Source organism: Panthera onca, chromosome B1, assembly GCF_046562875.1.
Source record: "Panthera onca isolate mPanOnc1 chromosome B1, mPanOnc1 haplotype 2, whole genome shotgun sequence".
Taxonomy (NCBI): Eukaryota; Metazoa; Chordata; class Mammalia; order Carnivora; family Felidae; genus Panthera; species Panthera onca.
The window spans coordinates 108,585,966-108,601,638 of NC_138342.1; the positions used below are offsets into that span (position 1 = coordinate 108,585,966).

General features: G+C 35.0%; 1 protein-coding gene across 12 annotated transcripts in view; it reads left to right on the top strand.

The window, feature by feature from the left end:
- Positions 1 to 15,673, top strand: part of LARP1B (La ribonucleoprotein 1B) — a 128,785-nt gene that overhangs the window by 94,887 nt on the left and 18,225 nt on the right. For 8 of the 12 annotated variants that reach the window (XR_013555151.2, XR_013555150.2, XM_078445751.2 and 5 more), the window contains 2 exons: positions 5,326 to 5,537; positions 5,990 to 6,096. Coding sequence is in view for 10 of the 12 variants with exons in the window: in XM_078445751.2 (XP_078301877.1) it covers positions 5,326 to 5,537; positions 5,990 to 6,096 (319 nt within the window). In the remaining 2 variants the exon portion in view is untranslated. Of the gene's footprint in view, positions 1 to 5,325; positions 5,538 to 5,989; positions 6,097 to 15,673 lie in introns of those variants that run through there. The other 4 variants (XM_078445747.2, XM_078445749.2, XM_078445748.2 and 1 more) reach the window with 3 other exon arrangements.

The following is a 15,673-nucleotide window of genomic DNA, read 5'->3' on the forward strand; positions in this document are numbered from 1 at the left end:
CACAGAATCCAAAGCAGGCTCCAGGCTCTGAGCTGTCAGCACAGAGCCTGTTGCAGGGCTCGAACTTGCAGACTGCGAGATCATGACCTGAGCCAAAGTCGGAGGCTTAACCGACTGAGCCACCCAGGCGCCCCAAGTTTCTCCTAATCTATAAGCATTCCTCTTCTCTTGTTTTTCCATACCAATGACTTGTTGAAGAAACTGGTTAATTTGTCATAAGATTTCTTATAATCCAGATTTACCTGATTATGTCTTGGTATCAGTCAGTACATTCCTTATTGTTTCTATTCCTTATGAACTAGTATTTAGATGTAGAAGATTTAGTATATTCGCATTTTTATTTCTGTGGTGACAAGACTGTTTCTTAGAGGAGCTATTTACTTCCAATTACATCATATTGTCTTTTAGGCTGTCTTTTACTGCTGCTGTGATTGATTATTGGGTTTAGATGTTATTGGCCTTGTCCATTCATCATAAAGTTTCTCTTGAACATTTTTTTCTAAAGACTTTTTTTTAGAACACTTTTAGGGTCACAGTAAAATTAAGAGTAAGATACAGAGATTTCTCATTTACTCCCTGTCCCCAGCTTACATAACCATCACCAGTCTGGGGAAGGATGCTGCTTCCTCACAGCTGCATACCACATCAGAGTGGTACCTTTGTTACAATTGTACCTACAGTTGAACCTACACCAACACATCATAATTACCCGTTACATTAGGTTTCACTCTTGGTGTTGTACGTTCTGTGGGTTTTAACACACGTATAATGACATGTATCCATCACTATAGTATCCTTCAGAGTAAAAATCCTCTGTGTTTTACTTATTCACACTTCCCCCACCATATCTCCAACCTCTGGTAACCATTGATCTTTCAACTGTCTCCATAGTTTTCCTGTTTCGAATTTTGAATAGTTGGAATCCTATAGTATATAGGCTTTTCACATTGGCTTCTCTCACTTAATAATATGCATTTAAATTTCCTCCATGTCTTTTCTTGACTTGATAGCTCATATGTTTTTAGCACTGCATAATATTCCATTATTTGGATATACCATAGTTTATCCCTTCATCTACTGAAGGACATCTTCATTAGTTTCAAGTTTTGGCAATTATGAGTAAAGCTACAATAAACATCCATGTGCAAGTTTTTGTGTGGACATAAATTTTCAGTTCCTTTGAGTATATACCAAGGAGAGTGATTGCTAGATCATATGGGAAGAATATGTTTACTTTCGTATGAAGCTACCAAACTGTCTTCCTGAGTGTCTGTATCATTTTGTATTCCCACCACCAATGAATAAGAGATCCTGTTGCTCCATATCCTTGCTAGCATTTGGTGTTGTCAGTGTTCTGGACTTTGGCCATTCTCATGGGTTGTCATGGTATTTGATTTCCATTTACATTTCCCTGATGACATGATGTGTAATATCTTTACCTGTGCTTATTTGCCATATATATCTTCATTAATGTATCTGTTCATATTTTTTAATTGGTTTGTTTGTTTTCTTATTTTTGAGTTTTAAGAGTTCTTTATATACTTTGGATAACGGTCCTTTATCAGAAGTGTCTTTTGCAAATATTTTCTTCTGATCTGTGACTTGTCTTCTCATTATCTTGACAGTGTCATTTGGAGGGCAGATGTTTTTTTCACTTCAGTGATGTCTAGCTTATCAGTTCTTCCTTTCAGGGATCATGTCTTTGGTGCTGAATCTCCCTTCAACATTTTACAAAATGGTTTTAAGAGTCATTGATGAATATTCCCTACATCCTCTATTTCATTAGAGTTACAAATAGTCATCTAGTTCTCTCATTCCTGTGTTCCATACCTAGAATTCTATAAAGAAGAATATTCTTTTATCAACTCTTTGAATACTTTGAAATTCAATTTTTCCAGGAAAGAAAGGATAAATGCTTGTTTCTTTCTTTGCATTTAGTTAGTTTTTAGAATAATGAGTTTGGTGCCCTAGCAACCTGCAAATGTGATTAAATGTTAAGGCACCATTTTGAACTTGTAGAACTTATTTATTTGAAATGTTTAGTCAGTTTCAATCATTGTTTTTAGTGGTCAAAGTACTTCATTTTTGACTGGTGGGGCCACTGAAATTTGCTGCTGTGTCCTTATGACCTATTCTAGTTTTTTTCTTTTTTAATTTCATTGCTTTCTGACTCAAGATTTCCCAGGCTCATATTATACTTTATGCTACAGACTCTATTCCTTGTAGAGGACCAGATCAGTGGGAAATGGAAATGGAATTTGGAGACCATAATCTGGATGCTAGGAAGCTTACTGTTAATGTTCCTAGATCTTTTTAAAATATTTCTTTTACAGAGGTGCTGGATTTAACATATTTTTCAGTGTATAATCATAGTTTTATCCTTGAGATTGCATTATCTTTTTGGTCTAAGGAAAATCTGTATTAACACAATTCAGTTAAATTTATTGGTCATTTGCTGGGTATATATTTTTTTTCCTAGCACTGTTTTAGGCACTGGTATACAAATATTAGATTATGGACCTTGCTTTTAGGAACACACTGGGATTTGTTCTTAGCATCTGATCAGATAATATATAAGAAAATAAATTTTAATTTAATAAATCGAACAATAAATGGATGAAATGTAAAGGTGGCACCAAAAAAAAAAAAGAGAATTATTTTTATTGGCAGAAATTCAAGAAGTGCTATAGATTCCTAGGGAAAGTAACATCTGTGCTGGGTATTAAAGGAAGGATATGCATTCAATTTGGTGTAAAAAGATAAGGGAAAGGGACTTTCAGACAGAGGAAAAAGCATATGAAAAGGTGAGAAGCAAGAAAATAGAAACAAGTAGGTTCCTATCTGGGGCACTAAAATTGAAGTGGAGAAAGACAATAGATAAGTCAAAATCAGTCAAGTCTCATATGCCATGATAAAGAGACTAGACTTCTCCCAGAGGCAAAAGGGAAACACTGAGGATTTTAAGTAGAGACATGAAATGACCTAATTTGCCCCCCCCCCCCGCCGAATATCATTATTATATCATTATATCATTCTGATAACAGATTGGGAGAAGAAATGGGGAAATTAGGTAATAGAGTGGTTAAGTTCACTTTTGAGTTTACAACCTTGTTTCTAGAATAGTGCTTGGCATATAGCAGGTACTTGGTAATATTTGTTGAATGATAAACAAAAATCCATTGTATGAATCAAAAGAAGTTGGTAAGTCTGAAGAAAAACCATACAGAAACAGTCTACATTCTACTTGCTTACTATTAGTATCTTACCATAATATTTCCACAAACTAATAAGTAAAACAACCCAATAGAAATATAGTCTGAGGATATGGTGGTAAACTCATGATAGGGGAAATGTGAATGATGACTATATATATGAAAATATGCTCAACCTCACCAGTAATAAACATAGAGGAAGAGGGGAAAAATAGGGAAGCAAACCATAAGAAACTCTTAACTATAGAGAACAAACTAAGGGTTGATGGAAGGAGGTGGGTGGGGGATGGGCTAAATGCATGATGGAATATTAAGGAGTACAACTTGTGATGAGCACTGGATGTTATATGGAAGTGAATCACTAAATTCTACATCTGTAACCAATATTCCCATATGTTAACTAACTAGATTTTAAATAAAAACTTGAAATTAAACACACACACACACACACACACAAAAACCCCCCCCACACACACAAAACCCCAAATACAAATACCATTCAAATATCATGAGATGGAAAAATATTTAAACGTCTAAAAGAAACCAGTCTTGACGAGTATATTAAATTGCTGAGACTTTTTCATGCTACTGGTGGGAATATAAATTGGTGAAACCATTATAGAAAGCACTTTGGCAATCAGTACTTAGTAAATCAGAAGATGCATGTGCCAGGATGCCTGGGTGGCTTAGTCAGTTAAGCCTCCCAGTCTTTTTTTTTTTTTCTTAATATGAAATTTATTGTCAAATTGGTTTCCGTACAACACCCAGTGCTCATCCCAACAGGTGCCCATCACCCACTTTCCCCTCCCTCCACCCCCTCAATGCCCATCACCCACTTTCCCCTCCCTCTACCCCCAATCACCCCTCAGTTTATTCTCAGTTTTTAAGTCTCTTATGGTTTGGCTCCCTCCCTTTTTTTTCCTTCCCCTCCCCCATGGTCTTCTGTTAAGTTTCTCAGGATCCACATAAGAGTGAAAACATATGGTATCTGTCTTTCTCTGTATGACTTATTTCACTTAGGATAACACTCTCCAGTTCCATCCACATTGCTACAAAAGGCCATATTTCATTCTTTCTCATTGCGAAGTAGTATTCCATTGAGTATATAAACCACAATTTCTTTATCAATTCATCAGTTGATGGACATTTAGGCTCTTTCCATAATTTGGCTATTGTTGAAAGTGCTGCTGTAAACATTGGGGTACAAGTGCCCCTAAGCCTCCTACTCTTGATTTTGGCTCAGGTCATGATCTCACAGTTCATGAGACTGAGCCCCACCTCGGGCTCCATGCTGATGGCATGGAGCTTGCTTGGGATTCTGTCTGTCCCTCTCTCTTTCTCTGTCCTTCCCTCCCTTTCTCTCTCTCTCTCTCCCTGTCTCTCTCTCTCTTTCTCTTCCTCCCTCCCTCCTTCCTCTCTCTCTCTCTCTCTCTCTCAAAATAAAGATGCATGTGCCGTTTTAGTAAACATTTCTTTTTTACATATAAACCCTAGAGACATGCTCACACCTATACAGAGAGAAATATTTAACAATGTTCTCTGTAGCATCGTTGATTATACCAAAAATCTGGAAATAACATAAATGTGCATCTTCAGGAGAATGTATAAATTTTGATATATTTGTATAACAGCATAATATTCTGCAGTGAAAATGAATGAACCAAAGCTATATGAGTAGAACTTGAATAATCAAGTATCAAACAAGATATGACTGCAAAAACTTGCAAAATGGTACATATAGTATGATGTCACTTATGTAAAGCTAATTATGCAAATAATGGTATTACATATATGTATATAATTATAGATAAAAGTACCAAATTCGAGAGCCTGGTTGTCTCTGATGAGGAAAAGCAAAATGGGATGGGGGAAGGTTATACAGTGGGCTTCTGCTTACTTTTCTTTTTAAAAAAGTCAAACAGATATAGCAAAATTAAAACTTGGTAAGGCTAGGTGATGTACAGACAAGTGTTTATTTTTTATTCTTATATATTTGAAATGTTTCTGAGGAAAAAAATCTTTTGAGAGTAGAAAATTTCAGAATTACCCTTGCTCTCAAGTAAAATATTTTCTTATCATCTAAGTAACTTTTAACAAGATTTTTATTTTGCAGATTTGAGTGATGAATTAGCTCAGAAGCTGTTTGATGTTTCAGAAATATCTTCAGCAACAATGGCCCTTTCATTACCCACAGCAGTTCCAGAATCTCCTAGAGTTTATCCTGCAAGGTCACCTAAAACACCTCGAACACCCAGGTTACAAGATCCAAACAAAACACCAAGATTTTATCCTGTTGTTAAAGAACCAAAAGCTATTGATGTAAAGGTACACAAAACCAGGAATATAAAGCCTGCATTTTGTATCCTTTAACATTACAAAATGAGATGTTTTAGTTTCTATCACATTTTTTAAAATATATGATTTAGGTTGTAAAAATTCATTTAAAAATGATATTTCACCATAGTGATTGATGTTTTCTCAGGTTAAGGAATAACTTCTTTCCAATTTGGTGGTGTAATTAAAGTTGATCAGAAGGTATAATGAAGAATCATACTAAGTTGTATTTCCTTTAATCCTTGTGTTGAAACCAGGCAAAAGACCTTTTAAGTTTTGCAACTTGTATGTGAGATGTTTGAGTTTTGTGACTTCATGTGATTTCATAATGTGTCATCCACAGTATGAAAATGTTTGAGCTAGTTTATAGTCAGAGGGTTTTAATTTACTTGTGAAGTTCACACTACTCAAATCATTGCAATGTTTGACTTCTTTTTCTTTAGAGTCCAAGAAAGAGAAAAACAAGGCATAGTACAAATCCCCCTCTAGAGTGTCATGTTGGTTGGGTAATGGATTCCAGAGATCATGGACCAAGAACATCCTCTGTCAGGTACTATATTTGTCAAACATTGCTTTGTTTTTTATTTTAAGTTTATGAAAACAGTTACTAATTAGACCTTTGGAATATATAAAAGTTAATATGTTAGCAAATTAGAGAACATTGAAAATAGTTTTTAAAAAGAAGCCAAAGGAGGGGGAATTAAGTGGGATAATTTTCCAGTAAGTACGGTAAGGAAAAATTGAGTAGGACAGTTACTTTTTTTCCATTTAAACTGGTTTCCATAAATGTATACTCCTAGATAAACATATATTTAGGTTTATGAAAGATTCCAGATTCTCAGTGGCATAGTAGGTTCTTAGTGAATTAATATGCTGACCTATCTACTCAAACTATATTAAGAATATGGAAATAAAACACACTATTATTTTGAAATTTTTCCTTTTTGAAGGAAATAGATTAGCTGATTGTTAGTAGTAAGTGGTTTTTCTTTTAGCTTTAATTTTTTAAAAAGACTATTATTTACTTCAAAAGAGATAACAGAGTAAACCTTTTATAGTGCCAGTTGTGCAACATAATAAGGCATGTTTTGTCCTGTAGAGTGGATGCAGAGGTGATTTACTGCTAAGTGCTTTGTGTTTCTTGTACACCCATTTTGTGTTTAAATAGATGTTTTCAGAATAATTATCTGACTGAATTGCTAAATGAAAACTTAGCTTTAGGAAAACTTGTTTTGACTGGTTACTAGAAAGAAAGGATTAAATAGTTTCATTCAAAGAAAATCTGAAAATACTCACCTTTCTCATAATCTGAAAATATCCACCTTTGTCTTTCCAGTGATATTTAGTTGGTACTTCTACATTTTGTTTTCATTAGATAAGATAAAATGTATATGTGTTTTTTGCACTCCTATCATGTACTTAGGGTTATTTTTGTGTTTTCAGCGATTTTGAGGGTTTTTTTTTTCCAGGGTATTTTTTTTATTGGAGCAGTATATTTAGAGATCAACAGATAATGGTAAAAGATGTTTAATCAATAACATTTAGTTTAGTTAGAACATTTAATGGAAGATTTAGTTAGGAATGTGTTTCTTACAGTCCATTTTTATTACATTATATCTTTTGTTATTAATAATTCATCTATATATTGATTTATTCATTCCCAGGCACCACTCGACCTTCTCCCACAAATAAAATGTATCAGGAAAGCAGGGACTTAACAATGTGTTGGGCATTTTTCTAGGCACTGAGTATACAGCAGGGAACAAGATAAATACAGTCCCTACCTTTCTGGAGCTTAATTCAGGGATTGACAGACAAATATTTACAATAATGAGTGTGAATTTTTTTCAACTGACCTATTTTTTAGAGTAGTTTTAGGTTCACAGCAAAAATTGAGTAGAAGATACTGAGAGTTCCCTTATACTTCCTGCACTCCCCGCCTCCTACACTGTAGCCTCACCTGCTATGAGCATTCATATCTTTAGATCATCTACATTAATGTAATTATGGATGTGGTTAGATTTAAATCTACCATCTTATATTCTATTTGTCTCATCTGTTCTTTTTCCTTCTATCTTTTGGATCAGTTGAGTTTTAACAATAATTCTATTTTATCTCTACCATTAGCTTTTTACTTATATCTCTTATTTTTTACTGGTCATCTGTAGTTCATAATATACATTTTAACCTAGTCTACTTTCAAATAATATTATACCACTACATGTATAGCATAAGAATCTCAGTACCATAAAGTTCCATTTCCTCTCATCCTTTGTTATGCCTTGTTATTGCTTTTCTTTAGGCAGTATCTTTTAAACAAGTAACATGAGAAATTTTTGAAATATTTGCTCTCATTTTTACCCTTTGTAATTCTCTTCATTTCTTAAACATTTCTTGTTGTACAGGTCTATGAGCAATGAATTCTGTCAATTTTTGATTATTAGGAAAAGTTTTTTTTTTTTCTATTTTGAAAGATACTCTTATTGAGTATAAAATTCTTTGATGGATCTAGGTATGGATATGGATATATGTATATAAATGTGTGTGACATACAAAGTATTTATCCTCCTTGTGGTTCTCTGAAATAGTGGATTTATTGTTTGTTGTCTTTTGTTTGGTTAGGAAAATTTTCATCTCTTACCTCTTCAAATATTTTTTGCCTTGTGTTCTTGTTGTTTGTTCCCCTTCTGGGATTCCAATTACATGTACATTAGACCATTTACTAGTGTCTCACAGCTCTTAGTTGATCTGATCTGTTATTCTACTCTTTTTCTCTTTATAATTCATGTTGGATAATTTTGATTGACCTGTGTTCAAGTTTACTAATCCTTTCTTCATCTGTGTCCAGTCTCTGGATAAACTCATCATGGGAATTCTGTTTCTGATATTGTGCTTCGTATATTTTACATTACCATTTGATATCTTAATAATAGTTTTCTTGCTGAAATTCTATCACGCATGTTTTCCTTTTCCATGAAATCCTTCAACATATTAATCTAATCATAGTTATTATTTTTTTAAGTGTTTATTTTTGAGTGAGAGAGAGAGCGTGCGCATGAGTGGGGGGAGGGGCAGAGAGAGAGGAAGACAAAGGATCTGAAGTGGGCTCTGCACTGACAGCAGAGAACCCAAAGTGGGGCTCAAACTCACCAACCATGAAGTCATGACCTGTGTCAAAGTTGATGCTTAACTGACTGAGCTACCCAGGTGTCCCTGATCATAGTTATTTTAAAGTTCATTGTGTGATCATGCCAACAGTCATCTGTAAGTCTCATTCTGTTTGATTTTCTTGTTGTGTCTGTCTCATAAATTTTGATTGAATTCTAGGTTATTGTTGCTTCATTATTGGTGTGTAGAAATGCAACAGATTTCTACACATTGATTTTACATCTTGTGACTTTGCTGAATTCGTGTATTAGTTCCAGCAATTTTTTGGAGTCTTTCAGGTTTTCTACATAGAGTGTCATATCATCTGCAAATAGTGAAAGTTTGACTTCTTCTTTGCCATTTGGAGGCTTTATTTCTTTTTCTTGTCTGATTGCTGAGGCTAAGACTTCCAGTACTATGTTAAATAACAATGGTGAGAGTGGACATCCCTGTCTTGTTTCTGACTATAGAGGAAAAGCTTTCAGTTTTTTCCCATTGAGGAGGATATTAGCTGTGGGTCTTTCATAATGGCCTTTATGATGTTGGGGTATGTTCCCTCTATCCCTACTTCGTTGAGGGTTTTTATCAAGAATAGATGCTATACTTTGTCAAATGCTTTTTCTGCATTTATTGAGAGGATCATATGGTTCTTATCCTTTCTTTTATTAATGTGGTGTATCATGTTGATTGATTTGTGAATATTGAACTGCACTTGCAGCCCAGGAATAAATCCCACTGATCATGGTGAATAATTCTTTTAATGTACTGTTGAATTTGATTTGCTACTATCTTGTTGAGAATTTTTTCATGCATGTTCATCAGGGATATTGGTCTGTATTTCTCCTTTTTAGTGAGGTCTTTGGTTTTGGAATCAAGGAAATGCTGGCTTCATAGAATGAGTTCGGAAGCTTTCCTTCCATTTCTATTTTTTGTAACAGTTTGAGAAGAAGAAATATTAACTGTTCTTTAAATATCTGGTGAGAATTTCCCTGGAAAGCCATCTGGCCCTGGCTTTTGTTTGTTAGGAGGTTTTTTATTACTAATTCAATTTCTTTGTTGATTATGGGTCTGTTCAAATTTTCTATTTCTTCCTGTTTCAGTTTTTGTAGTTTGTATGTTTCTAGAAACTTGTCCATTTCCTCCAGATTGCCCAGTTTGTTGGCATATAGTTTTTCGTAATATTCTCATAATTGTTTACATTTCTGTGGTGTTGGTTCTGATCTCTCCTTTTTCATTTGTGATTTTATCTGTTTGGTTCCTTTCTCTTTTCTTTTTGGTAAATCTGGCTAGAGGTTCATCAATTTTGTTTATTCTTTCAAAGAACCAGCTCTTAGTTTTATTTATCTGTTCTGTATTTTTTTTTATTTCCCTTCTGCTGACTTTAGGCTTTATTTGCTGTTCCTTTTTTAGCTCCTTTAGGTGTAAGGTTAGGTTGTGTATTTGAGATTTTTCTTGCTTCTTAAATAGGCCTGAATTACAATATACTTTCCTCTTAGGAAAGTATGCAGAAGAATGAAACTGGATCACTTTCTTACACTATACATAAAAATACATTCAAAATGGATGAAAGATCTCAATGTGAGACAAAAACCATCAAATTCCTAGAGGAGAAGAAAGGCAGTAACTTCTTCCCATCCCAAAGTCCAACATGAAAGTCCAAAGAGTTTGGACTGTCATGTTTTCATTTTCATTTGCTTCGTGTATTTTTAATTTCTTCCTTAATTTCCTGGTTTACCCCATTCTTTCTTTAGTAGGATGTTCTTTAACCTCCATGTATTTGAGGGCTTACCAAATTTTTCTTGTGATTTCAAGTTTCATAATGTTGTGATCTGAAAATATCTATGGTATGATCTTGATCTTTTTCTACCTGTTGAGAGCTGATTTGTGATCCAGTATGTGATCTGTTCTGGAGGATGTTCCATGTGCATTCAAGAAGAATGTGTATTCTGCTGCTTTAGGATGAAGTGTTCTGAATATATCTGTTTAGTCCATGTGGTCCAGTGTGTCATTCAAAGCCATTTTTTCCTTGTTGATTTTCTGCCTAGATGATATGTCCATTGTTGTAAGTGGGGTGTTAAAGTCCCTTACTATTAATGGTATTATTATCATTCAGTTTCGTTATGTTTTCTATTAATTGATTTATATATTTGGATGTCTCCAAGTGGGAGCATACATATTTACAATTGTTAGATTTTCTTGATGGATAGATCCCTTAAATATAATATAATGTCCTTCTTCATCTCTTGTTACTGTCTTTGTTTTAAAATCTAGTTTTTTCTGATATAAGTATGGCTACTCTGGCCTTCTTTTAACATCCATTAGCATAACCAGTGGTTCTCCATTCCCTGACTTTAAATCTGTAGGTGTCTTAACGACTAAAATGAGTCTTTTGTAGGCAACATATAGCTGGGTTCTTATTTTTTGTATCCATTCTAATACCCTATGTCTTTTGACTGGAGCATTTAGTCCATTTACACTCAGTAATTATTGAAAGATATGAATTTATTGCCATTGTGTTACTTATAGAATTGGTGCTTCTAGTGATGTTCTCTGGTCCTTTCTAGTCTTTGTTGCTTTGGTATTTTTTTTTTCCTCTCCATTCAAATAGTCTCCCATAAAATTTCTTGCAAGGCTGGTCTAGTAGTCACAAACTCCTTTAGTTTTTGTTTGTCTGGGAAACTCTTTATCTGTCCATCTATTCTGAATGGCAGCCTTGCTAGATAAAGAATTCTTGGCTGCATATTTTTCCCATTCAGCACAATGAATATATCCTGCCACTCCCTTCTGGCATGCCAAGTTTCAGTGGACAGGTCTGCTGCTAACCTTGTGTGTCTACCCTTGTAGGTTAAGGACCTTCTTCTTTATGGCTGAATAATACTGCATCATATATATATACATATATGTATATATATACACACACACACACACACACACACCACATTTTCTTTATCCATTCATCAGTTGATGGACATTTGGTCTCTATAATTTGGCTCTTGTTGATAATGCTGCTGTAAACATCAGGGTGCATGTATCACTTTGAATCAGCATTTTTGTATCCTTTGGGTAAATACCTAGTAGTGCAATTGCTGTATCATAGAGTAATTCTATTCTTAACTTTTTGAGGGACCTCCATACTGTTTTCTAGAGTGGCTGCACCAGTTTGCATTCCCACCAACAGTGTAAGAGAGTTCCCCTTTCCCCACAGCCTCTCCCAACATCTGTTGTTTCCTGTGTTGTTAATTTTAGCCATTCTGACAGATGTGAGATGATATCTCCTTGTACTTTTGATTTGTATTTCCCTGATGATGAGTGATATATCTGTTAGCCATCTGTATGTCTTCTTTGGAAAAGTGTCTATTCATGTCTTCTGCCCATTTTTATTGATTGCTTGATTGGTGGATTGATTGTAGGAGTTTATTGATTGATTTCAGGAGTTGCCCATTTTTTAACTGGATTATTTATTTTTTGGGTGTTGAGTTTGATAAGTTCTTTATATATTTTTGATACTAACCCTTTATCAGATATGTCATTTGCAAATATCTTCTCCCATCCCAAAGGTTGCCTTTTTTTATTGATTGTTTCCTTCACTGTATAGAAGCTTTTTATCCTAATGAAGTCCCAATAGTATCTTTTTAATTTTATATCCCTTGCCTCAGGAGATGTATCTAGTAAGAGGTTTCTATGGCCAATGTCAAAGAAGTTACTGCCTTTCTTCTCCTCTAGGAATTTGATGGTTTTTTGTCTCACATTGAGATCTTTCATCCATTTTGAATGTATTTTTATGTATAGTGTAAGAAAGTGATCCAGTTTCATTCTTCTGCATGTAGCTGTTCAGTTCTCTTAACACCATTTGTTGAAGAGTCTGTCTTTTTTCCATTGGATATTCTTTCCTGTTTTGTTGAAGAATATCAATTTCTATTCTATTGCATTGGTCTATGTGTCTGACAGCCTTTTCCACAGAAATGGAAAACCTTATTCTCAAATTCACGTGAAATTGCAAGGAGTCCTGAAAAGCTAAAACAATTTGAAAATGGAAGAATAAAATTCGAAGACTAACACCTCATAACTTTGAAAGCTTCCTGTAACTGTAAAGCTTCCTGGTCTAAGGACAGGCAAATGGACCGATGGAATCAGTAGAGAACCTAGAAATAAACATGTATACAGTCAGCTTATTTTCAGCAAGGGTGCTAGGAATGTTCAGTAGAGAAAAGGACCATCTTTTTAACAAATGGTACTAGGAAAACTGAATATCCAACATGTAAAAGGATGATCCAGACCTTATACCGCATACAAGAAAATTAACTCAAAGTGTGTTAAAGACCTAAATGTAAGAGGTAAAACTGTAAAATTTTTAGAAGAAAGCATAAGGAAAAATTTTCATGCCCTGGATTTGACAGTGGTTTCTTGAGTATGACACCAAAAGAAGTGAGAAAAGAAAAAAATTACCATACTTCATCATAATTAAGAACTTTTATATATCAAAAGTTACTACCAGAGTCAAATGATAGCCTACTCAATAGGAGAAAATATTTGCAAATCAGATATCTGATTAGGGATTAATATTTAGAATATATAAAGAACTCTAAAAAGTTGACAACTAAAGAAAACCCAATTCAAAAATGGGCAAAGGATTTGAATAGACATTTCTTCAAAGAAGATATACAAATTGGCCAGTAAGCCCATGAGATGTTCAACATCATTAGTCGTTAGAGAAATGCAAATCAAAAACCACAATGAGATACCTCTTCATACCCATTAGGATGGTACTGTGGTATCTACTTAAAATTATATGAAGTCTCAGAGCACGTTGGTGGCTCAGTATGTTGGGTGCCAACTTTGGCTCAGGTCATGATCTCACGGTTCCTGGGTTCAAGCCCTGCGTTGGGCTCTGTCCTGACAGCTCAGAGCCAGGAGCCTGCTTTGGATCCTGTGTCTACCTCTCTCTCTGTCCCTCCCCTGCTTGTACTCTGTCTCTCTCTCTCTCTCTCTCTCTCTCTCTCTCAAAAATAGCATAAACACTAAAAAATTTTAGAAAAAAAAAATTGTATGAAGTCCTAACCCCCAGTGTGACTATATTTAGAGACATTGCAGCCTTTAAAGAGACCATTAAAGTTAAATGAAGTCACAAAGATGGGGCCCCAATTTAATAGGACTGGTATTTTTTAACATTTTTTAACGATTTATGTATTTTTTTCCTATTCAGCTTTTGTTTTATTTTATTTTATTTTATTTTAATTTTATTTTTTATTTTTTAATTTAATTTATTATTTTAAATTTACTTTCAAGTTAGTTATAATATAGTGAAACAATGATTTCAGGAGTAGATTCCTTAATGCCCCTTACCCATCCCCCCCCTCTGCACAACCTCTCCAGTAACCCTGTTTGTTCTCCATATTTAAGAGTTTCTTATCTTTTGTCCCCCTCCCTGTTTTTATATTATTTTTGCTTCCCTTCCCTTATGTTCATCTTTTTTGTATCTTAAAGTCCTCATATGAGTGAAGTCATATGATGTTTGTCTTTCTCTGACTGACTAATTTTGCGTATCATAATACCCTTTAATTCCATCCATGTGGTTGCAAATGGCAAGATTTCATTCTTTTTGATTGCCAAGTAATACTCCATTGTATGTGTGTGTGTGTGTGTGTGTGTGTGTGTGTGTGTGTGTATATATATATATATATATATATATATATATATATATCACATCTTCTTTATCTGTTCATCCATCGATGGACATTTGGGCTCTTTCCATACTTTGGCAATTGTTGATAGTGCTGCTATAAACATTGGGGTGCATGTGCCCCTTTGAGATAGCATACCTGTATCCCTTGGATAAATGCCTAGTAGTGCAATTGCTGGGTTGTAGGGTAGTTCTACTTTTAATTTTTTGAGGAACCAGAGTGGCTGCACCAGTTTACATTCCCACCAGGAGTGCAAAAGAGATCCTTTTCCTCCATATCCTCGCCAACATCTGTTGTTGCCTGAGTTGTTAATGTTAGCCATTCTGAAAGGTGTGAGGTGGTATCTCGTTGTGGTTTTGATTTGTATTTCCCTGATGATGAGTGATGTTGAGCATTTTTTCATGTGTCAGTTGGCCATCTGAATGAATAGGACTGGTATTCTTATAAGAAGAGGACATAGGCATATCATTCTACACATACAGAGAGGAAAAGCCACGTGAAGACAAATTGAGAAGGTAGCTCTCAGTAAGCTTGGAAGAGAGACCTCATCAGAAACCAATGCTACTGGCACTTTGATCTGAGACTTTGTAGGAGTGCTGACAATACTGTCTCCATCTTTGGCCTTCCTTCTTGTTCTTCTCTGTGCAATGATCTCCCTTGGGCCTGTGCATTCCAGGCACAGTGGAGGTTACTGTATGTCCTAGCTGGAATGAGGGAGAGTTTATTCTGATTATCCCTCTGGTGTATAGATTGCACCACTTTAGATAACTAGTAGAGTTGCTTCTGTCACACAGATCGTGCTACTTTGGATAATTACCCTTTGTTCTCACGTCAGTGATCCCCCCCATTCTATAGATTCTATGGATTAAGGTCTGGACTTCATGGAAAATAGCCGCATAGTGGTGAGATTGTCCACCCAATCCCCCTGACAGTAAAGTTGCCCTGAATAAAACTCTGTGTAAGCAGTATGGAGTGGCTTGCTTTGTTTTTGGTCTCAAAGTGCCTTCTCAGTCTGGAGGATACTTTACTGTCCCTCCTCTACCAACATAAATTTCTGTTGTTTAAGCCATCCAGTCTGTGGTATCTTGTTATGGCAGCCTGAGCTGTCTAATACAGGTATATATAATTTTTTTTAGCTGAAAATAATTGTTTGTGAGGGTGTGTAGAAACTGGAACCCTTGTGCATTGCTTGTGGAAATATCAAATGCTGCAGCCACTATGGAAAACAGTTTGGCATTTTCTCAAAATGTTAAAACACAGAATTACCATATGACCCAGCTGTTATACTGTTAGGTATAT